Source organism: the organism of the source record quoted next, unplaced genomic scaffold, assembly GCF_019419815.1.
Source record: "Pyrus x bretschneideri cultivar Hongxiangsu unplaced genomic scaffold, Pyrus_bretschneideri_v1 Contig86, whole genome shotgun sequence".
NCBI lineage: Eukaryota > Viridiplantae > Streptophyta > Magnoliopsida > Rosales > Rosaceae > Pyrus > Pyrus x bretschneideri.
The window spans coordinates 175,425-201,830 of record NW_025999827.1 but is presented as its reverse complement, the minus strand read 5'-3'; the positions used below and the strand labels follow the sequence as shown (position 1 = coordinate 201,830).

At 36.9% G+C, this 26,406-nt stretch overlaps 1 protein-coding gene and 1 pseudogene across 1 annotated transcript; both read right to left on the bottom strand.

Annotated features, from left to right (window-relative positions):
• Positions 1-3,683: 3,683 nt before the first annotated feature.
• Positions 3,684-6,611, bottom strand: LOC103954154 (probable mannitol dehydrogenase). The gene is given in 6 exon segments (XM_009365956.3): positions 3,684-4,008; positions 4,010-4,092; positions 4,210-4,363; positions 4,603-5,116; positions 5,794-5,907; positions 6,106-6,611. Coding segments are annotated over 6 exon segments (1,092 nt in total). The 5' UTR covers positions 6,210-6,611; the 3' UTR covers positions 3,684-3,885.
• A 10,452-nt stretch (positions 6,612-17,063) lies between these two features.
• LOC103954155 lies at positions 17,064-21,595 on the bottom strand (annotated as a pseudogene).
• Positions 21,596-26,406: the final 4,811 nt, after the last annotated feature.

Sequence of the window (26,406 nt, the reverse complement as noted above, 5' to 3'; positions counted from 1 at the left end):
ATATTAATATGTTCTAACATCATGTCATAAGGAACAAGATGAATAAAACATAAGGTTTACTTACTTTACCCTTTAACATTATTTTCTTCCTTTTTTTTTTTTTTTTTTTTTTGCCAAAATAAATTAAATATTACAATTTGCTATTTTTCATTCAGACTTGGAGTATAAAGTTGTCTTTAATCTATTCGTGAATGAAAGAACTATTTGGCCTATTTCTAAAGCTTGATACAATAGTTGAGGCCCCTAATTCTTTTCTTTAATTTTGAATGCAAAGGGACTATTGTTTGGGATATGCTAATCTTTGAAAATGCAATCTGGAAATTATGTAATTATGGGAGGGCTTAGTATTTTCATTCGATATATAAGGTTCTATCTCTATATGCAATTAAATTCCTTTCCCTTTATTAATTTTTTTAAGGAATAAGAGACTATTTGAGATTGTGTATTCACTTTAGCTTTGATTTGTTGAGTCTAATGTTCTTCACTCTTTGTTACAGTCCTTGCTCTCATCTTTAGTAATGTTCAAAATTCAACTACTGCTTGAAAGCACCAAATTCTGAAATTAGTAAAGTTCCATGTAAAATCATCATTGGAAATTATTTCAAAATTAGTTGTAGCCGTCATGTGTACTTTGTAACTTCTAATTTCTTCAAACTGAAGTGTATATGTATTATGTCCATTGTATTTTTATCTGCAATCTAGAAGTTATGTATAATTGTAACTTCATTGGTTTTTGGTGGTTAGGTTAAGTAGCATATACAGAACTATCACATCCTATAAATTAGAGATGTTAAAATCACCAGTAGTTGGCTCTGCACTATGTAAAACTTGTGCATCCGGTTTAGAAGTTCCATGTAAACCTTGCTGCCAGTTCAGAAGTTTCATTTGTTCAATAAATTTGTTTTAAATACCTTGTTATCTGCAACCATATGTATCTTTCTTCTACCACCATGGATGGGAGCTACATCAAAATTGCAGGTATAATTCAAATGCATGGTCCAATAGACGAATAGTTTAAGTGGTTAATTTCAACTAGGATGATAGTTTAAGGGGTTAAACAATAGTTTACCCTCGACATATTGACTGTCACATCCCAGTCTCGACTCCGCCGTAGCACGATATTATCTGCTTTGGGCCCCGGCCACGTCCTCACGGTTTTGTTTTTGGGAACTCACACGAGAACTTCCCAGGGGGTCACCCATCCTGGGAATACTCTCGCCTAAACTCGCTTAACTTCGGAGTTCGATGGAATCCGAAGCCAGTGAGTCCCCAAAATGCCTCGTGTTATATGGAGGTGGGCATGTACATATAGGCACATCATCCCCTCTCTGTTGGTCGATGCAGAATGTTACAATCCACCCCTCTTAGGGGCCTAACGTCCTCAGTCAGCACACTCACACCACACGGCATAGTGGCTTTGATACCATTTTGTCACATCTCGGCCTAGACCCCCACCACATCCCAGACTTGACTCCATCGTAGCACAATATTGTCCGATTTAGGCCCTGACCACTCCCTCACGGTTTTATTTTTGGGAACTCACAGGAGAACTTCTCAATGGGTCACCCATCCTGTGAATGCTCTTGCCCGAACTCGCTTAACTTCGGAGTTCTGATGGAATTCGAAGCCAGTGAGTCCCCAGAAGGCCTTGTGCTATATGGAGGTGGGCATGTACCTATAAGCACATCATCCCTTCTCCGTTGGTCGATGTGGGATGTTACATTGATAGTGGGGCAAATTAACTTATTTTAATACTAACCAATAGATGATAATTATTAATTAAAGTAATTCTCAATTACTACTCTCAAGTTTCGCCAAAATCACATTTTACTACACTTACTTTTTTCATCTCACCTTCATACCTACAGTTTGATTTTTCTGCCACTTTGATACTTCCATTAGCCTGGTCATTAACTTTTCTAGTAACTGATAACGTGGTAGGATTTTGGCCCATTAATTCTCCATTTAGTACTCTCAAGTATCATGAAATTCACACTTTGCTATTCTTAGTTAATTTTTTTTTTCGTTTCATTTTTGTACCTAAAGTTACGTTTTGCTCCTAAATTCAAACTGTTGTTAGCTTGGGCATCAGAGACTCCATCAAAGTGTCGTGTGGTGCTTGATTGTAAGATAACTGTGCAGAAATGTGGCACTGTGGCCCAAGCGCCATGTTACTCGTTGATTGGATGTTGATTGTGTAGAAACGTAGTACTGTGAACCTCGCAAGGTGTACAAAAACTTAAGAGCAGAATATGCTGCCATGTGGACAAAATCCCAATTTACGCAAAAAAAAAAATTGACATTTTTATTATTTTTTTATTTTGTAAAAAAAAAAAAAACATTTTCGTTTTTTTTAATTGTTTCACACGTCTATGTGGGGCCACAGTTCCACATTTTTGCATAGTCACTGTTTAGTCAAACACTACATAACACATTCTTTAACGAAGTCCTTGACGCTCAAGCTAATGAAAGTATGAATCTGGGAGCAAAAAGTAACTTTAGGTATAAAAGTGAGACGAAAAAAAACTAAGGGTAGAAAAGTGTGAATTTCACGATACGTGAGAGTAGTCAAGTGAGAATTAATGGGCCACAATCCTACAATGTCATCAGTTAATAGAAAAGTTAATAGGTAGGCTAGTAGAATTATCAAATTAAGTGGCAGAAAAATCAAACTTTAGGTATGAACGTGAAATTAAAAAAAATAAGTGTAGCAAAGTTCTATTTTGGCTGACACTTAAGGGTAGTTAAGTGAGAATTGCCCTCTTAATTAATAGTCAAGAGCTCTCAGGCTATGTTTGTGTGAGGGACTTGAAGTACTAAGCGATTGAGTTCAAGTTAGGGATCCGATATCTTCATGAGAATTACAAAGGCATGTGAGGTCAAATGATTGCAAAACTCTACTTGAATGTTTCTTTTGCAAATATCTTTCACTTGCCTTTAATGCTTATGGATGGTGTTCTTGTGTTTAATGTGAGAGAGTGATTACAGTTAAAGCTTCCAATTTAGCACAGTACGTAGGTTAAGTTGTTTGAGCTGAGGCTGTTCATGTTGCATGTTGTAATGGTTCATATAGCATTTGGTTTAATCGGTTCTTTTCTAAGTTCTCTCCCCTACTATTCAAACTTACCTTATTAAGATAGGACAAGCATAATAGAAAATTAAGGATATCACCCAAAAAAAGAAGTTGAACCAAATCATTCTTTATAATAGTTAGTTAATGCATTACCAGAAATAAGTCTAATGGCGATGGATACCGAATCGTCGACAATAATTTTATAGGGGACAATATTTCGTCATTCTCAAGTTAGAATAAAGTCCTTCTCCACTAACTTGACATCATTTCTATTGGAGAATAGAGTTCCACATCAAGCATTTGATAAAGTGCAATACGACTTATATATGAGATATATTTCTGCCTCTAAGTCAACGAGGCTTCTATGATAAAGCTCCACACATAGCAATAGGTGATTAAATGAGGACGTTAAAGGAGTGAACCAAGTTATACTAGAAGATAACTCGAGTTTGTTCTCAAGCTTGGATCTTATAAGAAGCAAGCGAAGCTTAGCTTGCTAGCAAGCACTAAAAGAAACAAAAAAATAAAATAAAAAAATAAATTACACAAGCAAAGCTTAGGAAGAGTGATATTCGGTTTAGTTCGGCTCGTGTTAATGAATCATCTTGCGTAAAACGAATAAGAAATCATTCCAATAAATTCACACAAACACTTCAAAATACATCCTTCAACTTTGTAGTATGAACTTAACATCAAAATATTCTCGCAATGCTCATAAAATGAATCCTTATTTCCAAGTCTACATAACTTGGTGGCCTATTTCCAAATAGTGGGCTGCGAAGGTGTGCAAAGAACTCCAATCTGTTGATTGTTCAATATGGAGAATTCAAAGTGTTTGCCACATCAATGACAAAGCGGTATTTAATATCAGCCTTGGCAACTCTTTCAAGGGCGGTGTTGACGTAATCCATCGGAATAACTTCGACGTCCGCCTGTGATATTATGCTTTGCGGCAAAATCTATCATCTCTTGTGTTTCTTTCATTCCCCCAATTGCACTACCAGCAATAAGCTTCCTCCCTATCAGAGATTCATCAGATAATTTTTTTCTTAGATATATATCGATATGGAGTTTGGATTAATTAGAAGAAAAAATTGTTAGCAAAACTAGCTTGGGGGAAAATAAAATGAACTTACCCAATATTAAGGAGAAAACTGGAAGTTCCGGAGGTTGTGCTGGAGCACCTACCAGAATTAGTTTTCCATTGGTCTTCAACATCTCAGTCAAGGACAAGAGAGGGTGAGGGGCCGAAACTGTATCGATGATACCGTCCATTGTACCCTTGGCAGCCTAATTTCATGTAATTACATGTAAGTATGTAATAAACACAAATTTCGTACGACACATATATAAAGGACAAAACAAATATCTTGCTATGCAGTTTAACACGGTACGTTGTTGGACTTGAATTAAACACTGTTGATGAAGTTTGCAGTTTTACAACCGGCTTAGTTGGTTTTGCTATCAAATCTCCAATTGACCAAAACAAAAGGTGAGTTCTGGTTACACGAAAAAAGTCAAATGTGTACCTGCAATTGCTCCTGGTCATGACTAATCAGAAATTCATCGACACCAAGTTGCTCCATTGCTTCCTTCTTCTTATTCGGAGAAGTACTTATTACAGTCACTTTTGCTCCTACAGCTTTTGCAAACTTCACGGCCATATGACCAAGGCCACCAAGCCCTACAACCCCCAAGTGCTTACCAGCCTCCATGAGTCCAAAGTATCTCATCGGGCTGTACACTGTGATCCCGGCACAGAGCATGGGAGCAGTACCTTGCAACGGCAAGTTATCTGGGATTCGGACGGCAAAGTGTTGATCGACTACTAGTTTGTCAGAGTATCCACCAAAGGTTCTCGATCCGTCTTCTTGGTGTTTGTTGTAGGTCCATACAATTTTAGGGCAGTAATTTTCCAAGTCCTGTGTGCAGTTATGGCATGAGCGACATGAACCCACCATGCATCCAACTCCAGCTATGTCTCCTACTTGGAATCTTGTGACATTGCTACCAACCTTTGTTACTTCCCCTACAATTTCATGCCTACAAAAAGTATGATAAAAATGAATATATTAACTAGCAGTAGCAGATCCCGGAAATATTATTTTTGGGATCAGTAAGAATAATGCCTGCAGCGCACAAATTTTATTGGACGGAATAACATGCAAATTAGCATTTCATCGAGCCTTGATAGGCCCGAGGCCATTACTACACATCTGTTGACAGATGCCAACAACTTCCAAGTGAGCTTGTCGACTAATATCAATAGCTTTTGAATGAGCATGCCGATAGAGACCAATTTATGCCAAGTAAGCCTATTGACAGATGCCATAGCAACACATAAAAGGCATGAGGCTAGTAGCTATCCCGCTCAATGTCTATAGAGGCAATTCGTCGAGCAGTTGGAGGGCAGCTTTCGAGAGTATCTCAAATTTTGAAAGAGAATATCAAAATTTCAAAAGAAAACTAACAAATAAAGGTATAGTGAATAGTATCAGAAAAAGGTAAAAATGTGATTTTTCATTAAAAGTGAAAAGTATCTGGAGTATTTCGTTAAAACTTCCAATTTTCAAAGGGTATCACCCAGCTCTTCTGTAGAGAATTACTGAGCTGAGGGTCACCTGACCTACCTTGGTCCAAGATGGATATGTTCCTGTTAACTAAAAAGTAACAAGTAATAAATTGATTGAGATAATAAATTAAGTAATAGACGTACGTACCCTGGGACAATGGGATAGATAGTCAGTCCCATTTCATCCTTAGCTAAGTGAAGGTCCGAGTGGCAAATGCCACAATAGAGTATCTTCATGCTGATATCATTACTACCAGTAGTTCTACAAGTAAAAATACACACACATACACAAACATGTTACCGATGAAACTTGTATCTGATACACCAATTAATGCTAGAGTAAGCCAAATATTTATGCTAGTACAAATTGTAAAACTAACTCTAAAGTCGGCAACAATGAAAAAACTACGATATTATTGATGAACAAATTTGATGATCAATGTAGGGCTGACATGAATACCTCCTAATGAAGTGGAATGGAGAGAGAATTCCTGAGGAATCTCTAGCGGCCCATCCATAGGCTTTCACTGCTTGCTCTTCTGCAACTAATATTTCTTGAGGCATTGTGTGTTTAAGATAGTGTATCTGTGTAAGAGAGCTAATTTCAAAGGTGATCAAGTGATCGAAAAATTTTGAAATCACCAAGAGTTTTTTCTGTTCAATTGCGTTGAGTTTGTGGGTTGTGGTGTCTTTATTCGGGGGTCTACATGTGTGTGTACATATATACACACATATTATATACACTATACGGTTGGTTGTGTTAACCTGCGATGAATACAAGAGTTAAGATATTCATATGAAATTGTCAGAGTTGGCAGCGACGTGTATTCAGGTTGGAGGACAGTTTTTTATTTCTCACTACTCAACCGAAACCATAAGCTGACAGAGAGAAAGTGGAGGAGAGGCGAAGAAAACAAGTATATGTTTTTTTTGCCTTGCTTTTGGTTGTATACTAGGTACCAGAAATTTGAGGTGGGTGAAAGAATACAATGAATGGTGAAACATTTAAGATCTATATATATATATATATATATATATATATATATGGGGAAAGGGATCCTCCGAAACCGTTTCACCAAACATTTAATATACATGGAAAGGGATTCTCCGGATCCTTTCCACCAAGTCCATTGATCTGGCCTATTGAAATTTGATCCAACGGTTACAATAAGGGGTCTCTTTAAAAGTTATAAAAACTTTAGTTGTTTGATCAAATTTCAATGGTCCGGATGAATGGACTTGGTGGAAGGGGGATCCCTTCCCTATATATATAATAAGGGTATAATATAAAATGAGATCTAATTTAAAGTGAGACCAAAGGGTACGCCTTGTTTTTTGTCTCCGGCATCCTCTACTTTAGTTCCTACTAAAAACTATTAAATTAATGGGAATCTTAACGAAATATTTACGGTATTGTTCACTTTTAACAAAAATGACATTTTTAATTTGAAAAGTCACTTCTAGTACTATTCACTTACACATTTATTTTATCATTTTCATTAAAACTAAAATTTTTGAGGACTTTTTATTAGTTTTCCTTAAATTAATTTGTAGGTCCTTTTTTTTTCTTTTATTATTATTATTTTTTATTTGAAGCAGAAGAGGAGGAGATGGAGATTATACAAACCCATCTCATAGTCCTCCATAATTGGGGTTAATATTCTATTCTTCTCCATTTGGGTATTAGGTTCGATTGCTGTTGAAAACTATTAATTTGTTTTAATTAAAAACTGAAAATTACTTTGGCAATCACGTTTAATTTTCAGTTTTAAAATAAAAATAAAAACTTAAACCTAAATTTTAAAAACTCAAAAAATGTTGTGAACTTTCCTGATTTAAGTGTAATTGTGTAAATCCTATATTAGATTTGATTCTAGTTGTTCTTTCCTATATAAACTTGTATTACTTGGGGATGAAGGATTTCTTCTCTCCTTTTTACTACTAAAAATAAAGCACTACATAGGGGATAACATATCCTCAATACACAATAGCCTTAGAATTCTACGAACACATCTCTCCTCTCTCTCTACCCTGGCCACCGACCCTTTCCTTCTTATCAGATAAAATAGGCTGCAACACATTATCAGCATGCTCCTATCGCTGCACATATGAATCTGACATTGAAGCTTTTTCTGCATCAAACTAGTTCATCCATATCATCATGCAATTAGGTTCTTCCAAAACAACAGTTTTTATCTCGATATTTTTGCAGCCATGATAGCCTGAACATTCACCATAATGCATGACCCTCTACATAAACTGTGTTTGCATTATATTCATAATTGTTGAATTATGTGAATTTGATATTTGCCATGACTTACATCAAATATATGTACATGCATTATATCATTAAATTGAATATGTATAAAATTGAATTGAATTGAAAAAAAAGGGGGCAAAAAAAAAAAAAAGAAATTGGAAACAAGGCTTGGGTTCTTCGAACCTATGATCTTGAGCCATTGAACCAAGCCTGCAACTTGGGTGGCCGAGTCGAGCCATAAGTCCCTAAGCCAGAGCCGAGGGCTCCAGGTTTGAAACCCAGAAACACCAACGCCTTCCACGGCGCCTTCATCGTTGCAGGTTAGCTTGCAGCCAATCCTCACCTATGGGTCATCGTGTTTTGACGACCTGCAGTTCGTCGTCAGAATTTTTCCAATTTTCCCTTCGTATTTCTAGGGTTTTGGTAGAACGTCGAGATTCTTCAAATCGCCATTCATATTTATGGTCTCCCTTGACCCACAGACTCACCTCAAGCATCATTGTCCCAAAGCACGGCCACCTGAAGTGGCGGCGTCGGCCTTCTTCCCAAGCGAACATACCTAGCTGTGGCTAAGGTGTCTTTGACCTAACCCAAGCCCTATTTGGGCTTTGTTACTTAGCCTTTTGTCTTTTTTCCTTTTTGGGCTCACCTGTATTGGCCCAAAAACCATTTGACAGGCCCGCGAATTAAAAAAATAAATAAATAAAAGGAAAAAAAGTTCTTCTTTTAGGCTTGCCTGAAGCAGCCCATGCGAAAAAAAAAAAAAAAAAAAAACAGAAAGTTTTTTTATTAGGCTTGCCTGAAGCGGCCTGATACTTTAGCTTGGCTCGTTTTCCCTCTCTCCCCTTGGGCCTACAGCCCACTTGAGACCAAACTTGCCCAGCTTTGGGCCAAGGATGCACGACACCCATTTATTTAGCCCACCCGTGGGCTTAGGCCTTATTTTGGGCCCTGAGTTTTCAATGCCTAATTATTTTTAGGCCCAATGGGTTTTATATAATTTTGGCCTGAAGTCCAAATAATTAATTCAATTCTACTTATGGACCCGAAGTTTTATTTACATATTTTCTTGTTGCATATTTCTATGTATATATTTACGTTTGCATGCAAGAACATATGAAATTGAAGTTCATAATTATCTTGAAACCTGAAGTTTCTATAAACATGCCTTGTTTGAAAACCTGAAGTTTTTCACTTAAAACGTCACCCATGAAAACCTGAAGTTTTTCCATGCAAATATTAACCAATACATGTCTATTAGAACATGAATGTTCTACTCCTACGTGAATGGATTGATTTTTTCTCCATTGCACTAATCACATCTTGTCCTTTATTTTGTGATAGGAACATGTTGAATTTGAACAAACTCGACTTCACCGCTTTAGAGGTCTCTGGAAAGAACTACCTCAAGTGGGTCCAAGATGTGAAGCTTCACTTCACTGCAAAGAATTTGCGTCCCGCCATTGAAGATGAGATGGACAACCTTATTGGTGAAGCTAAGAAAGCCACTGCTATGATCTTCATCCGAAGACATATCCATGACACCTTGCAAACTGAATATCTTGTTGAGGAAGATCTACGAGCACTATGGGTCACTTTTGTTAATCGTTTTGATCACCAAAAATACATCTTCTTGCCTGAAGCAAGACATGACTAGTAGCATTTGTGCTTCCAAGACTTGAAGTTTGTGAATGAATATAATTCTGAACTTTGTCAAATCCAATCACTTCTCAAGTTTTGTAATGAAACTTTGATCTAAGAGGATCTCCTGGAGAAGACCTATTCGACCTTCTCTGCTACTAATATTGTTCGGCAGCAACAATATAGAGCTCAGAAGTTCACTAAGTTCTCGGATTTGATCTTTGCTTTACTTCTTGCTGAAAAGCAGAACCAACTGTTGATGAAGAATCATCAAGCTCGACCTACTGGGGTGACTACTGTGCTTAAAGTGCACTATAGCATAAACCAAAGGCCAAAACGCCAAAAGAGGTGTGGTAGGGACGGCTAGAAGCAACCTTGCCAAGGTCAACAGAGTCAAGGCCCATCCAAGGGAGGAAATAAAGCCCGGAAGGGCCCTAACTTCGCTCCCAAGGCCTCAAACTTCAAGAATAAGGGAAAATGAATTGAAACCATAGATGCGGATATGTGTTATTGTTGTAGGTCAAAGGACCATTGGTTTCGTGTTTGCTGAGCTCCCTAGAAAGTTGTAGCTAAATATCATTCTTGTCGTTAGAAGTTTAAATCAAATTTTGTGCAAGTGGACGATATAAAGAGTACAAAGATGGAGGATTCTGAATTTGAAGAGGCTATCACACCTATGGAAGATTAGAATCTTAGACATAGACTTATTTTTTGTTGAAATAAGACCATGGGGCCGAATTCCACAGTAGTGGCTGAACCCCCTTGTTTTTTTGGTTAATTTTGAACAATTTTCCTTTATGTTTGGATTATTTGTTGGTGATTTGTTTTTGGGTATTAAGTTTGAATTAATTTCCGTCCTTGAATACTTAAAATTATTTTGAATGGATATTTGCTTTTACAACTTTTATGCATGTGACCAATTCAAATTAATTTTTCATTCTAGGTATGACTAGTGGGGAAGTTAGTTGTCTGGTAGATAGTGCAACCACGCACACCATTTTGCGTGAACGCATCTATTTCACTAACTTCATACCTAAGAATGCACCTCTGGCAACCCTCTCAGGCCTATCCAACCTGATCGAAGGATACGGTAAGGCACGTATAATGTTGTCAATGGTACAATCTTGACCATTGATGAGGCTCTTTATTCTCCATGTTTCGGAAGAACATTGTTGAGCTTTAAGGACATTAGAGATACCAATTACCACGCTAAAACCCACATAGAAAACGGAGTTGAATTTCTGTGCATAACTTCCTACGAATATGGCCAGAAGCGTATTCTAGAAAAGATGGAGCGTATCTCGAGTGGTTTGTATACTACGAGCATATGCCCCACAAAGAGCCACTATGTAATCGGCCCTACCCTTGGGACTGTGCACAAAATTACACTTTGGCATGATTGTTTAGGACATCCTGGACGAATAATGATGTGTTGTATTTTCAAATCATTACACGGGGAATCCACTAAACCGAAGTTTAGGTTCGATTCAAAGAATCGCATGTCAAATATGTTCTATGGGAAAGCTTATTACTAAGCCTTCTTATAACAAGATTCATTCAAATCCTCCTATTTTTCTATAACCGATTTAGATATTTTATGGTTTTGGTTGACGCCTCCACACGTTGGTTAGACGTGTGCTTGTTGTCCACAAGGAACACTGCATTCTCCAAACCGTTAGCTCAGGTTATCAAGTTCAAGGCTCACCACCCTGATTATTCGATCAAATCTATTCAATTGGATAGTGCTAGAAAATTCATATCTAAAACTTTTGATGACTATTGCATGTCAGTTAGGGTTGACGTTGAACATCCAGTACCCCATGTTCATACTCAGAACGGCCTGGCACAGGTATTCATCAAGTGCTTACAAATTATTGCTTGATCGTTGGTCATACGTACTAAGCTCCCGATCGCTGCTTGGGACCATGTAATATTGCACGTAGCCATGTTGATCTACCTGAGGCCTATTGCGACCCTAACCATATAGCACCCTTCAGTAGGTTACCAGATACGATCCTGACATATCGCATCTGTGCGTTTTTGGTTGTGCAGTCTATGTGCTGATTTCACAGCCCTTCATACAAAAATGGGGCTTCAGCGAAGGATGGGAATCTATGTCGGATATGATTCTCTTTCGATTATTCGTTACTAGAACCTTTGAAAGACGATTTGTTTACCACTCGTTTTGTGGATTGTCACTTCTATGTGACAGTCTTCTCGTCGTTAGGGGGACATAAAAATGTCAACGTTCGTGAAGAACGACGCGAATTATCATGGATGACTCCCACTTTGTCTCATTTAGATCCCCGCACTGCTTAATTTGAAACTAAAGTATAGCGCATATGAGATCTTTATAGCATAGCTCAGAGCATGCCAGATGCTTTCACCTATCTAGCGCATATGACAAGATCACATATTTCAGCTGCAAATGCGCCTACAAAGATAGATGTACCAAATGTACGACGGACTTCCCTCCTAAAGGCCCAGGACACCAATCTTGGTGATCTACATACATTAGTGGCTAGCCAATCATCTGCCCCTACACAAAAGCATGCAGACCTCTTGGTTCAAAGGATTCACACCCCTGGAAGAGGAAACCCACTACACAGCCCCTGAAGAGCCTACTATGAATTCGACTATTGCTTACTCATTTTATCCAACTTATGAAGAAATTCTAGATTATGAAAGTGTCATTGAAGAGACGAATCATCATCCCGAGAATCGTGAGATTTCGGTCTATTATGTTAGCGTAGATGATGTGTGGCGTAGAAATAAGATGATCAAATTGGAAACAAGCAATCCAAGTCGAATTCGATTCGTTTGTGAAACGAAAGATGTTCAAACCTGTAGCTCATACTCCTCCATACGTGAAGCCCATTAGCTACAAGTAAGTTTTCATTCGAAAGCATAATAAGAAGAACGAAATTGTGCGTTACAATGCTTATCTTGTTGCACAAGGCTTCTCACAACGCCTCGGGATTGAATATGACGAAACTTATTCACCCGTTATGGATGTGATTACTTTTCGCTACCTTATCAGTTTGGTAGTTTCTGAAAAACTGCGTATGCAGCCTAGAAGACTTACATTGATTGGTTCAAATATTTCCAAACCTCGGAACATGTTCTCAATTCGGCTGATGCGTTCACTTTACGGTTTGAAGCAATCCGGAAAAATGTGGTATAACCGTCTGAGTGAGTATTTAACTAGTCAGGGATATGTGAACAACGAACTATGCCCTTGTGTGTTCATTAATAAGTCATATTTCGGTTTTACGATAGTTGCAGTATATGTCGGTGACATGAACCTTATCGGAACTCCTGAAGAGCTTGCAAGAACAGTTGTGGACCTGAAGTCGGAATTTGAGATGAAAGATCTAGGTAAGACTCGATACTATCTCAGTCTCGAGATAGGGCACTGTTCAGATGGAATCTTAATACATCAAACAAACTACACCCAAAAGGTGTTGCGCCTCTTTAACAAGGATAAAGCGAAGCTTTCGAGTACTCCTATGGTCGTTCGATCGCTAGATGCAAAATGAGATCCCTTCCATCCGAAGAAGGATGATGAAGAGATTTTGGAGACTGAAGTTCCTTATCTAAGTACGATAGGCGCTTTATTGTACTTAGCTCAATGCACTAGACCCGACATCTCCTTTGCTGTTAATCTTTTGGCAAAATACAGTAATGCACCAACATGCAAACATTGGACTGGCAAGAAAGACATCTTTCGTTACCTTAAAGGTATTACAAATTTGGGCTTGTTCTATCCCTACGGATCCTCGAGTGATGCCGCACCCCCTACTTCTCAAGTTGATTCTCGCCTTGTTGGTTATGCCGACGCAGGATATTTATCTGATCCGCACAAGGCACATTCTCAAATGGGTTATGTCTTTACCATTGGAGGCACCTCAATCCCTTGGAAGACAACTAAATAGACCTTAGTTGCCACTTCGTTTAACCATGCTAAAATTCTTGCCTTACATGAAGCAACTCGGGAATGCTTTTGGTTAAGAGTAGTTGTGGGCCATATTCAAAACTCCTGATATCTCTACCCCATCGTAGATGTCTCGACGATGATCTTTGAAGACAATGCAACATGCATCGAACAGGTCAAGAAGGGTTATATCAAAGGAGACAATAGCAAGCATATTGCGTCGAAGTTTTTCTTCTGACATCAACAACAAGAGTATCAGAAGATTGAAGTCACGTAAATCCGTTCACAAGACAATTTGGCCGACCTCTTCACCAAATCACTACCAAAGGCGATGTTTCAAAAGCTTTTTCAAGTAATTGGTATGCATAAACTTTTTGAGTTGTAACATTGCTATTTCTCTTTGGAATTGTGTCAAACTCAGGGGAGTATCTTGAAGATACTTACTTGATCTTAATATACTTATTTTCCCTACGATTAGTAGCATTTTTCCCACTAGGTTTTTGCTACCTAAATAGGTTTTAACGAGGCACCCACCTTTGGTTGATCATATCGCTAATGACGTCCTATAGACGTTCCTTTTTGCTTTTGCATTTCTCATGCATTTTTCCTTAGGCTATGGATTTTGTCCCTACTCGGGTTTTGGACATAGCCTTAGGGTTTTTTAGTGAGACTTACTACTTTATGCAAGTTTCTACCTTATTGAGAATAAGCGTTGTTCCTTAGAACTAGTGCCTATGAGTTAACTTCCTCAACTTCTACATGATGCTGAAATCTACCTTGAGTATTTACGCACTCAAGGGGGAATGTTGTGAACTTTCCTCGTTTAAGTGTGATTGTGTAAATCCTAGATTAGATTTTATTCTAGTTATTCTTTCCTATATGGACTTGTATTCCTTGGGGATGAAGGATTTCTTCTCTCTTTTACTACTATAAATAAAGGCACTACGTAGGGGGATAACATATCCTCAATACACAATCCCCTACGATTCTACAAACACATCTCTCCTCTCTCTCTCCACCCTTGCCGCCAGCCCTCTCATTCTTGTCAGATAAAATAGATTACAAAAAAAAAAAAACAAATTTGTTGTGGCCAATTTTCTAATGGGAAAAGAAAGTGTGCGGCAAGAGAGAGGTAGTGGAGATAAATTTTAAAACCCTACTTGGAATGTGTCTTTTGCAAATCTCTTTCACCTGCCTTTATAAGGCTTATGGAAGGTGTTCTTTGTTTTTACAGTGAGTGAGTGATTACTGTGAGAGCTTCCAATTTAGCACAGTAAGTAGGTTAAGTTGTTAGTTTGAGCTGAGGCTGGTCATGTTGTATGTTGTGATGCGTCATTAGCATTTTTTTTATCGTTATTTTGTGAGTTTTCTTCCCTATTGTTCAAAACCTTACATTATTAGGATAGGACAAGCATGAGAGAAATTAAGGATATCACCCCAATATTGAAGTTAAACCAAATCATTCTTTTATAGTAATTAGTTAACGCATTACTAGAAATAAGTCTAATGGCTGACGGATACCAAACCCTTTAGCAGATTTATCACAAAACCGTCGGAAACAATTTTATAGAGGACAATATTTCCTCATTCTCAGGTTAGAGTAAAATCCTTCTCCAATAACCTTATATCATTTATATTGGATAATAGAGTCTCACATCGAGTATGTGACAAATTACATTACAACATATATATGAGATATTCCATCCCTATATCACTGAGGCCTTTTATGAAAAAACTCCACACCTAGCAATAGATGGTCAAGTGGGGACCAAATCGGTGACATTGACGGTGAACTTGCATGGGCCTACAAAGAGTATCTTAGTATCATAGTAGGTTGTTACATGGGTGAAACCAACGGCCACACGTGTTTCATATCATCCGACTTGTGTTGTCCACGTGTTAGGCTTGAAATTCACACAAGTGACGGGGCGTGTTGAAAATGAATCCCTCATTAGAAAAAGAAGGGACCTAGCATATGCTTATAAGTAATTGACTAGTCCCATTTTGCCAATTGGTTTTATGGTGTAATCTTAACTTGTTGAGAGTGAATCCTACAATGGGGAAAATGGTCCGCATGTGCTTATAAGTACTTGGACTACTCTTTTGGTTTTATGATAGAACCTCAACTTCCTTCATGGTAATCAAGCAGACTATTTTGTCGATACGTCATGGACCCAATTTACAACGCTCAATAATTTCTTGACTAAGGTCTTCGAAGAGATTGATGTTGGCTGCAGAGCTTGAATATCGACCGAAGACTGAATATTGACCGACCAACTGACCGATCGATGAGGCTTTCGAAAAAAATGGTGTTAGCTCAAGTATAATGAGTTAACCAGTTTTTGATGTGGGAGTTGGTTTTTGTTGCAACCTTGTGCAAGGTCACTCGTTAAGGTGTGTTGGAAATATTTGAGCATGTGACAAAATACAATACAACTTATATATGGATATATTGCACTCCTAATTCATTAAGGCATTTTCTGATAAAACTCCACATGTAGCGATAGGTGGTTAAGTGGGGATAATATTGGTGATATTGGTGGTGGACTTGCATGAGCTTACAAAGTTTATCAATTTGATTATACAAACACCACAACTGGAACTATTTATTCCCTTTATCATCACTTAAAGTTCATCTCTATAAAGCTTATTCAATTTGGAGATTGTTTAATCATTCATATGAATAAAAAAACTGATGGTTCATTATGAGGATGCTGATTTGTCCAACACATATTGATGGCTTAACGATCTCCAAATTGAATGATTTTTTTTTAAATGATCTATATCCTCACTATACGCTGGAATGGTGTCACGTCAGTGGGGAAATGGCGATCCTTATTTTCGAGACTAAGGGAAGTATTGTTCTTTGGGATCCAAATCCCCTCTTGACCTTAAAAAACTGAGTCTGCTGAGCAGGCAATCATGGCCATTGAAATTTAATTCAACGGCTATAATTATTATAAATTTTAGAGGACCCCCATGTTTGTAGCTGTGGGATCAAATTTCAACGGCCCCAAATGCCTACTCAGCAGGCTCAATTTTTAAAGGTTAGGAAGGGATCCGGATCCTGTTCTTTGATAGATTTTTGGTATGTACAAATGTTCCACTATTTTAAATAATAATTTTAATGTAAAGTAATGACTGGTTTTTAGGATATACATGGCTCAAACAACTCGAGCTTGCACCGATTTCGGCTCCTATTTGGATTGTCGAAGCATTATTCATGAAAAAAAAAAAAAAAAAAACCCATGTTTATGTTCGGCTCGTTTATTCTATTATTAAAATGTGCTGACAAGTTGTGAATTTTCTTTCAAGAGTGAACCAAGTTATACTAGAAAATAGCTCGAAATAACTCGAGTGTGTTATCAAGCTTGAATCTTATTAGAAGCAAGCCAAGCTTAGGCTTGATAGCAAGCACTAAAAAAATAGATAAATTACACAAGCAAAGCCTAAGTAGAGTGATACTGGTTTAGTTATGTTTGTGATGTGAATTTTCTAGCGTGAAACCAATAAGAAACCATTCCAATAAATTCACTCAAACACTGAAAAACATATATGCATTATTCATCTGTGAAGTATGAACTTAAGATCAAAACATTCTAGCAATGTTCATAAAAAAAAATCCTTATTTCCAATTGTACATAACTTGGTGGCCTATTTACAAACAGTGGGCTGCGAAGGTGCTAAGAACTCCAAGGATCTGTTGATTTATCAATATGGAGAATTCAAAGTGTTTGCCACATCAATGACAAAGCGGTACTTAACGTCAGCCTTGGAAACTCTTTCAAGGGCGGTGTTGACGTAATCCATCGGAATAACTTCCACGTCCGCTGTGATATTATGCTTTGCAGCAAAATCTATCATCTCTTGTGTCTCTTTTATCCCCCCAATTGTACTACCAGCAATAAGCTTCCTCCCTATCAGAGATTCATCAGATAACATTTCTCTTAGATATATATCGATATGGAGTTTGGACTAATTAGAAGAAAAAGAAAGGCTTATTTTTAGCTACACTCTTGAAACTCGATTTTGATCTCACTTTGCCCCCTAAAATTCAAAATTCGCTCCACATTGCTTTAACTTTGTTAATTCCATACAAAAACCTTCAAATATGCTGATGTGGATTGAAAAATGCGTATGTGAAATAAAAAGAAGCAAGCAAGATTCAAAGCAACCTGAGTGTGCATACGAAAGTTGATTTGAACTTCTCCCTTTTACTACCTCTTTCTCTAAGATTGATTTGTTATCCATGGAATTGGAGTAAATTTCATTATATGAGTCTAATTTGGGTGCACAAGGCTAATCAAATATATTTTTTCCTAGATCTCCTGCAAGCAACTCAAACACAGCAACCAGAAAAAATTTCAATCCTTCATTTCTTCTTTTAAGCTTAATGTTTTTTTACTGTTGAATGTTAACGCATATTGGAGATTTATAATCAAATTTATCTCCAATATGTGTTAACATTCAACAATTCATAGTGGAGAATACAAAATGCTGACTTTTGAGTTTTAGGGGGGCCTAACAAAAAATAAGCCTATGATATTACATTTTACCCATCACGTCAGCAACTTTAGCGGCTATTTGACAAAAGAAACGGAAACATGGTAAAGTGGAACGAATTTTAAGTTTTAGAGAGTAAAGTAGTGATTTTTGAGTTACAGGGGAAGTGAGATCAAAATTGAGTTCCAATGGCGTAGTTGAAAATAAGCCAAGAAAAAAATGACAGGAAAAAAATGTTTGCATGTGATCCAATATCCTAGTAGATAGCGTGTTGGGTTTCTATCCATGTGTCCAGGGTTTGAAACTCCCCCTCGCCCCCACCCTGCCCCATCTAAGTTATTGTAATAGTTTTAAACTCTCCCACCTCTCCCTAATAATAGTAAAATTAAAAAATAGAAAAAAAAAGAAAAAAATGTTAGCAAAACTAGTCTGGGGGAAAAGTAAAAGGAAAAATTAGTATCCGGTCCCTAGTTATTAATGCTCATTGAATGAGACCTTATTATATAGTTACATAATTATTTAAAGGGAACTTTAACGAAAAGCTCCTGGTACTATTCAATTTAACAAAAAACCACATTTTTACACTAAAAAGTCAATCCTGGTAATATTCGATTTACCCTTTATTTTGTCCTTATCGTTAAAACTCAAAGTTTTCAAGTCATTTTTATTAGTTTTCCTTTATTTAAAATAATGACTTTACACGTCAGTTACATAATTATTTAAAATAAAAATTAGTAAGTGATTTAGGGTTTTATTACTCACACCTTTATTAAGCTCCTAATTAGTTTTTGATTCAAAACATTTCCAAGATAAAATAAAATAAAATTAGAATAAGTTTGTACTCATTAGGTTTTTATCAAAACCTTTTCAATTTTTTAATCTTAAATGTATCCATTCCTATAATTTTTAATCTTAAATATACCAATTTGTTATATGTAATGTACCATTTTAAATATAAAATGTATCCATATTCTTTTACATAAAATCCATTCAATTGTTTTTTTCTAATCTATTTTTTAAATTTAGACTGGTACATTATTTTTCGTTGACTTGAGAATGTTTCCATGTCAAATTTAATCAAAGAAATTTACTAGTGTTATTGAGCTTCATATCTATTAATATTCTTTTATGTGGTTTTGAAGAAAGTACCCATGTTTTTATATACTTATATATATATATATATATATATATATTGTATGTATGGAAAATATAATTTATATATTAATATTTTGGATTAAGTACTTAAAACTTCCCAACTTTTTTGTGTCATTTCAAATTGGTCTCAACTTTTTAAAATATTCCAAATATGTATCCAACCTATTAAAAATGTTACATCCGCTAAGCGCCAATTCATTTTTCAAACAAAGAATATTCAAAACCCACCAACTTGGGTATACGATGGTCAACATTAATATTAATCTAAAATTATATTATAAGGGTAATCTCCTAACAAAGAACAAGGTCAATAATTCAGATAAGGTTTCAAGAAGCTTGTTTTTGCTCATGTGATTTCCTCATTTGTTGATTCTCAGCTCGTCAAGTTTCCAGTTCTTCTTGTGGGTGGTGAAGATGATGGTAGTTGCACCATGATAGTTCATACCATTTTAACAACCTTCATGACCTTCTTCTCAATGTTGGGGACTTGAGTTGTAGGGTGGAGTTTGTGGTTTTGCGTTGGGTTCGGAGGTGATGGCATGATGGGGTGGTGGTGATCGTTAGTTGATGAAGTCTATGCTTTCATAACCTTCTATTATTTTGAAGACAAAGTAACCTAGTTAATTTAACAGATTTTTAACTAGGGCATAACGGGTGTAACTTTTTCAATAGATTGGGTACTTGTTTGAATGTTTAAAAAGATTGATACCAATTTGGAATGACAATAAAAGGGTACTTAATCCCAATATTTTTATTCCCACTACTAAAATTTTCAAAGTTTAATTTAAAAATATAGTAACCTACATAAAAATACATTATTACATTAATGTCAGAACTTTGATACAAAACTGAAAACCAATAAGAATATTAGTTAAGGATCGCATCCAAAGTCTTACAAAATAAAATGAACTTACCCAAGATTAAGGGGAAAACTGGAAGTTCAGGAGGTTGTACGATAAGACCCACCAGAATTAGTTTTCCATTGGTCTTCAACAACTCAATCAATGACGAGAGAGAGTGAGGGGCTGAAACTGTATCAATGATACCGTCCATTGAACCCATGTCAGCCTAATTTCATGTAATTACTTGTAAGTAAGTAATAACACAAATTTGTACGACACATGTATAAAGGAAAAAAAGAATCTTGTCGTGCAGTTAAACATGTTATGTTGTTGGACTTTAATTAAACACGGTTAATGAAGTTCGCAGTTTTAAGTACCTCCTTAGTTGTTTTACTATCAAACAAAAAAAAAAGGTGAATTCTGGTTAGATGAAAAAGGTCAAATGTACACCTGCAATTGCTCCTGGTCATGACTAATCAAAAATTCATCCACACCAAGGTGTTCCATGGCTTCCTTCTTCTTATTCGGAGAAGTACTTATTACAGTCACCTTTGCTCCTACAGCTTTTGCAAACTTCACGGCCATATGACCAAGGCCACCAAGCCCTACAACCCCCAAGTGTTTACCAGGTTCCATGAGTCCAAAGTATTTCATTGGGCTGTACACTGTGATCCCGGCACAGAGCATGGGAGCAGTACCTTGCAACGACAAGTTATCTGGGATTCGGACGGCAAAGTGTTCATCTACTACTAGTTTGTCGAGTATCCACCAAAGGTTCTCGAGCCGTCTTCATAGTGTTCATTGTAGGTCCATACAATTTTAGAGCAGTAATTTTCAAAGTCCTGTGTGCAGTTATCGCATGCGCGACATGAACCCACCATGCACCCAACTCCAGCTATGTTTCCTACTTTGAATTTTGTGACATTGCACCCAACCTTCGTCACTTCGCCTACAATCTCATGCCTAAACAAAGTAAATGCATACATTTACTAGTTAAGTAAAAAGTAATGAGTAATAAATTGATTAAGAAAATGAAATAAGTAACGGACCTACGTACCCTGGGACAATGGGATAGATAGTCATTCCAATTTCATTCTTAGCGAAGAGAAGATCTGAGTGGCAAATACCGCAATAGAGTATCTTCATGCTGATATCATTACTACCAGTAGTTCTGCAAGTAAAAACACACACACACACAAATGTGTTACCGGTGAACTTGTATATGATGCACTACTTAATGCTAGAGTCACCAAAATTTCCACCAAATATTATGCCAGTACATATTGTCAAAAGTGAACTCCAGAGTCGACGACGATAAAAACTACGATATTATTAGATGAACAAATTTTATCATCAGTGTAAAGTTGACATGAAAATGTAAATCAAATACCTCCTAGTGAAGTGGAACGGAGAGAGAATTCCTGAGGAATCTCTAGCGGCCCATCCATAGGCTTTCCCTGCTTGCTCTTCTGCAACTGGTATTTCTTCAGACATTGTATATTTGTGTATTAGTGTATGAGCTAATTTGAAAAGTGATCGAGTGATCAAAAAAATTTGAAATCACAGGGAGTTTGTTCTGTTCAATTGCCTTCACTTTGTGGGTTGTGGTGTCTGTTGGGGGTCTACGTATACATAATTACATCTATACTATGTTCGTTGGGTCGTCTTTGTGATTTCTGGTGACCTTGTTGGGGGTCTACGTGTACATATATACTATATGGTTGGTTGGGTCGACTTGTTGGTTGTGGAGTCATTGTTGGGGGTCTACGTATGCATACATATTATATGGTTGGTCGGTTAACATTCAACGAATGCAAGAGTGAAGATATATGAAATTCTATCATCCGTGACGTACATTCAGGTTGGTGGACATTTTTTTTCATTTCTCCCTCCTCAACGTAAAGACCATAAGTTGACAGAGACAGAGTAAATGAGAGACGAAGAAACAAGCCTTATAAATGTTTTTTTTTTCCGTTGACAAAAAAAAAAAAAAATAGCAATTGTTTTTGGTGGCGTATTAGGTCTAGGTACCACAAATTTGAGATGGGTGAAAGAGAAACAATACAATGATGATGAAAATTTATATATATATATATATATATTAGAAGAATACATAAAAATATTTATAAATTTCCCCTCTTCAACGGGATTCAAGACTAAGATTAGTTGATGAAACGAGAAGAATATGTCCGGGATTTAGCGGTATGGAGAAAAGGGATCACTTGTTTCTTGAACAATTCTAAAATTCATCTATCTGATTGATGAGTCAGAAGACAATTCATGGTTCGTACAGTTATTAAGAATAGGAAGGGATAAGATAACCGGGTTGAGTTCATGGATTAAACTAGGTCGGGTTACAGATTAATAAATGATTTTTCTATTCGAAACCCATTCAAAAGTCAAAAGAAGGGGCAGTGTACGAGAAATCAAATCATACAGAAATGATAGAAGCCTCGAACGTTCAGAAAATGCTATGAGGTGTTCGAAAATGGTTGAAGTAGTTGAATAGGAGGATCACTATGACTATAGCCCTTGGTAAATTTACCAAAGACGAAAATGATTTATTTGATATTACACATTATATGGGTCTGAAAAAATTTGATGTCTAATTTAAAGTGAGACCCAAAATGCATGTCTTGTTCTCTTTATCCCTAACCGTCTCTGCTTCAGATCCTACTAAGAATGATTAAATTAATATATAGGTCATTATTCTCTTGGAAGTGGAGATTATACAAACAATCTCAGTACATATGGCACAAGATGATTCCACATATCGAGGTCGGAATGGGATTGGGTGTTTTTAAGTCTCATCGTAGTGCCTGGTTTGTCTTGATTTCCAATTGATGAAGAAGGTAGTTTACTTGCTCGACCATAGGAGAGGGAGCTTGCTTACTTAGTGCTTGTGCTAAACTAAAAACTGAAAAATTCGTTTGGAAACTACATTCAATTTTCAGTTTTAAAATAAAAATTGAAAGCCAAATTTTGAAAACTCAAGAAAATAGTTTCGAATTTTTGCTTTCAGTTTCACTTGTCGGTTTTTTTTTAATTAAAAGTAGTTACTAAACATGTTTTCAGTTTTCAATTCTCAATAAATTGAAGAAAAAAAACTAAACCTGAAAATAAAATGATTATCAAACAAACCCTTAGATGATGAGTTTGATGTACCTAATTATTGCAAATGATCATTGTATGGCCTAGCCCAAGTCATACACCCATTATGCGGAATATTGTTGTTTAAAAAATATACAGAAAAATTAAAACAAAAAGTAAAAGATAAAAAGAGAGTGGACTCATTAATTGACACACCCTAACCTAGAATGTCCACCTAAACTTCGAATCGAGTAGTGCTGGCTGACATTAGGAGGGTGACGAAGCCATAAAGTGTAGTGATGTCGAAAATGTGAGTAAATTTAAACCTATAAGTGACTAAATACAAGAGTGCGCATGTGAGTGGGATTTAACCTATTTCACACATGATATCAGAGCATAAGTAAAGTGAAGTACAGTAAAAGTAGGATAAGAATTATACCATCGGAAGTAGTCTCCTATACTTAGTTTTTGCCATGAATCCCATCGACACAAGAGCACTGCCACTAAAACCTGGAGGGATAAAAAACAAGGTGAGTGGGCCTGAAAATAATGTTTGAAAAACCATTTTGAAAACATAATATCCCCTTGTCGTAAAACAAGTATAGTTTCCAAATATAACATATTATGTATAGTATGAAAATACTTACTGTAGCCAGCAATATCTCAAGAATGCAATACGCCACAATATTTCGTCAATAAACACATAACGTCTGGTATCACATAATTTCTCATAAGCAAACATATCACATCAAGTACTCATCGACATATGCTGACACACAAGTTCATGTAGAGATATTCTAACATGAACAAGACTGGGTGTAATAATTATTTATGCTCTAGTACTACAATCACGTGAAGACTCATGCTATATACTTCACATACGAGTCCTAATTTCCTATAGCAATCTAGGACAGGACAAGCACCTATAATGGATCCGAAGTGAGTGTGTGGTGCGATGTGAACATACACATGAAGCCTGTCCCTGGTGAGTGTAGCATGCATGATGAGCAGTAATAGAAATATGATCATACTATGGAAATTTGTTCATTCACAATAATAAAATAATAATATTGGTGACTGTAAATATATTTATGGCATCACATCAAAATATGCATAAACGTGCATCTAGTAGAATTCATGAGAATTTCATAAATTTCATCAATACGCTAATGCGTTGGTCTGATCAAGATATATTGTAGAGAATTCTTTATTAAGCATTTATGGAAACTAAATAAATATATATAGTTAAAAGCAAAGACCCAGTCACAAATCATGTCGTCGATTAATAAATGAACTATTTTAAAACGATCGAATTTTAGAAAATGGAGGGTGGATTCGGATTCGGCACATCGAGAAACCTAAGGAGGGACCTCAGGTTCCTTCACACGCCACCACACACTGACCACCCTCACGCATCCACACGCCCGCAAGTACGCTTGTACTCGCCTACTTTGCGAGTTTCTAGATTTTTGCAAGTTTTTCTCTAACTTCTAGAACTCATTCCGAGCTTGATACTTAACCAAAATCAATGATTCAAAATCCTCACTGAAGTTCGAAATGTAGGGAATAGAGATCTATACCCATTTGAGGCTGTAACATGGTTGGAGTTGGCTGGAAAAATGGCTTGAAGATTGCTTGATGGCCACAGTTCATTTTTCAGAAATCTGGGGAAGTTCTTCCCCAAGATGCATATGGCATTAGACCACCCCAAATCTCACATTTAAGGTTAAAAACATCACTAGGAGTTCAAACTAAGAAGGATTTGAGGTTTGGGGTCCCGAGGATTACCTTGATTATGCACTCTCGAATGTTGTCGTGTAAAATGGTGATGGTGTCACCCTACCTGCGTCTGCATAGTGAATGAGATAAAGAGCTGAGACAGAAGGTCCAATGTCTGGCGGATTCGGCACGTCGAGAAACCTAAGGAGGGACCTCAGGTTCCTTCATACGCCACCACACACCAACCACCCTCACACATCCACACGCCCGTAAGTACGCTTGTACTCACCTACTTTGCGAGTTTCCAGATTTTTGCAAGTTTTTCTCTAACTTCTAGAACTCATTCCAAGCTTGATACTTAACCAAAATCAATGATTCAAAATCCTAAATGAAGTTAGAAATGTAGGGAATAGAGATCTATACCCATTTGAGGCCGTAACACGGTCGGAGTTGGCTAGAAAAATGGCCTGAAGATGGCTTAATGGCCACAGTTCATTTTTCAGAAATATGGGGAAGTTCTTCCCCAAGATGCATGTGGCATTAGATCACCCCAAATCTCACATTTAAGGTTAAAAACATCACCAGGAGTTCAAACTAAGAAGGATTTGAGGTTTGGGGTCCCGAGGATTACCTTGATTGTGCACTGTAGAATGTTGTCGTGCAAAATGGTGATGGTGTCACCCTACCTGCGTTTGCATAGTGAATGAGATAAAGAGCTGAGACAGAAGGTCCAATGTGTGGCCTTAGATTCCTTTGTGTTTTCATATAGAAGAAGTGAAGATGGTGACTTGTTATGGTTGGTCAGAGAGTATGGTAAGGATTGATGTTGTTGGGGTGGTAATCTGCACTTACAAAAAGCAATACGAGAGTTCAAAAGGAAGAGAGAGTCTGAGAGAAGACAGAAAACAATGAGGGGAAATAAGAAAGTGAGAAAGATAAGAGTTAGTGACAGAGGGATCTAAGAGAGTTAGAAAGAAAATGAGAGGTTGAGACAGTAAAAAAAGACACATGAGCGAGGGGAAGGAGTGGTGTGGGCCCCACTTGGCACACAGCACAAAGTCACAAAAGACAATACAAAAAAATATCTCCAGTAAACGTGAATTTACCAAAACGCCTTTCACGTTCTGAAATTCGTAAAATCTTCATCGTAACTTCGAATTCAATTCTGCTTACTCCTATGCGTTCATACTATCAAGTACTTCAAGATTACGGTAAAATAATAGCTCATACAAGTTAAGAATAACGGTCAACCAAAGTCAACAATCTCGCATCTAGGCGCATTCTCGTCAAATCACACATTTAAAATTAATAAAGCCATAAAATTTGCAACGATTATTACAATTTACCCAGCCAACTCCTGCAAAAGATTTATGCCACAAAGAAAAAAGGAAGATTATCTCGTGAATTCCTAGCTCAAACCTTCCTAAACCATCGCGCCTACCCCACTTCACTACCTAGCCAGCTCCCGCAAAAGATTTATGCTGCGAATTCCTAAAAACCGACATTTTCCATTTTCTTCTCAAACTGTCATTTCCACATCAATCTTGCAGACCCCACAAGAACGACACAGATGGTCTCGCCTTCATCGTATCCCTCATCTCGCTGCTGTCTCCTTTC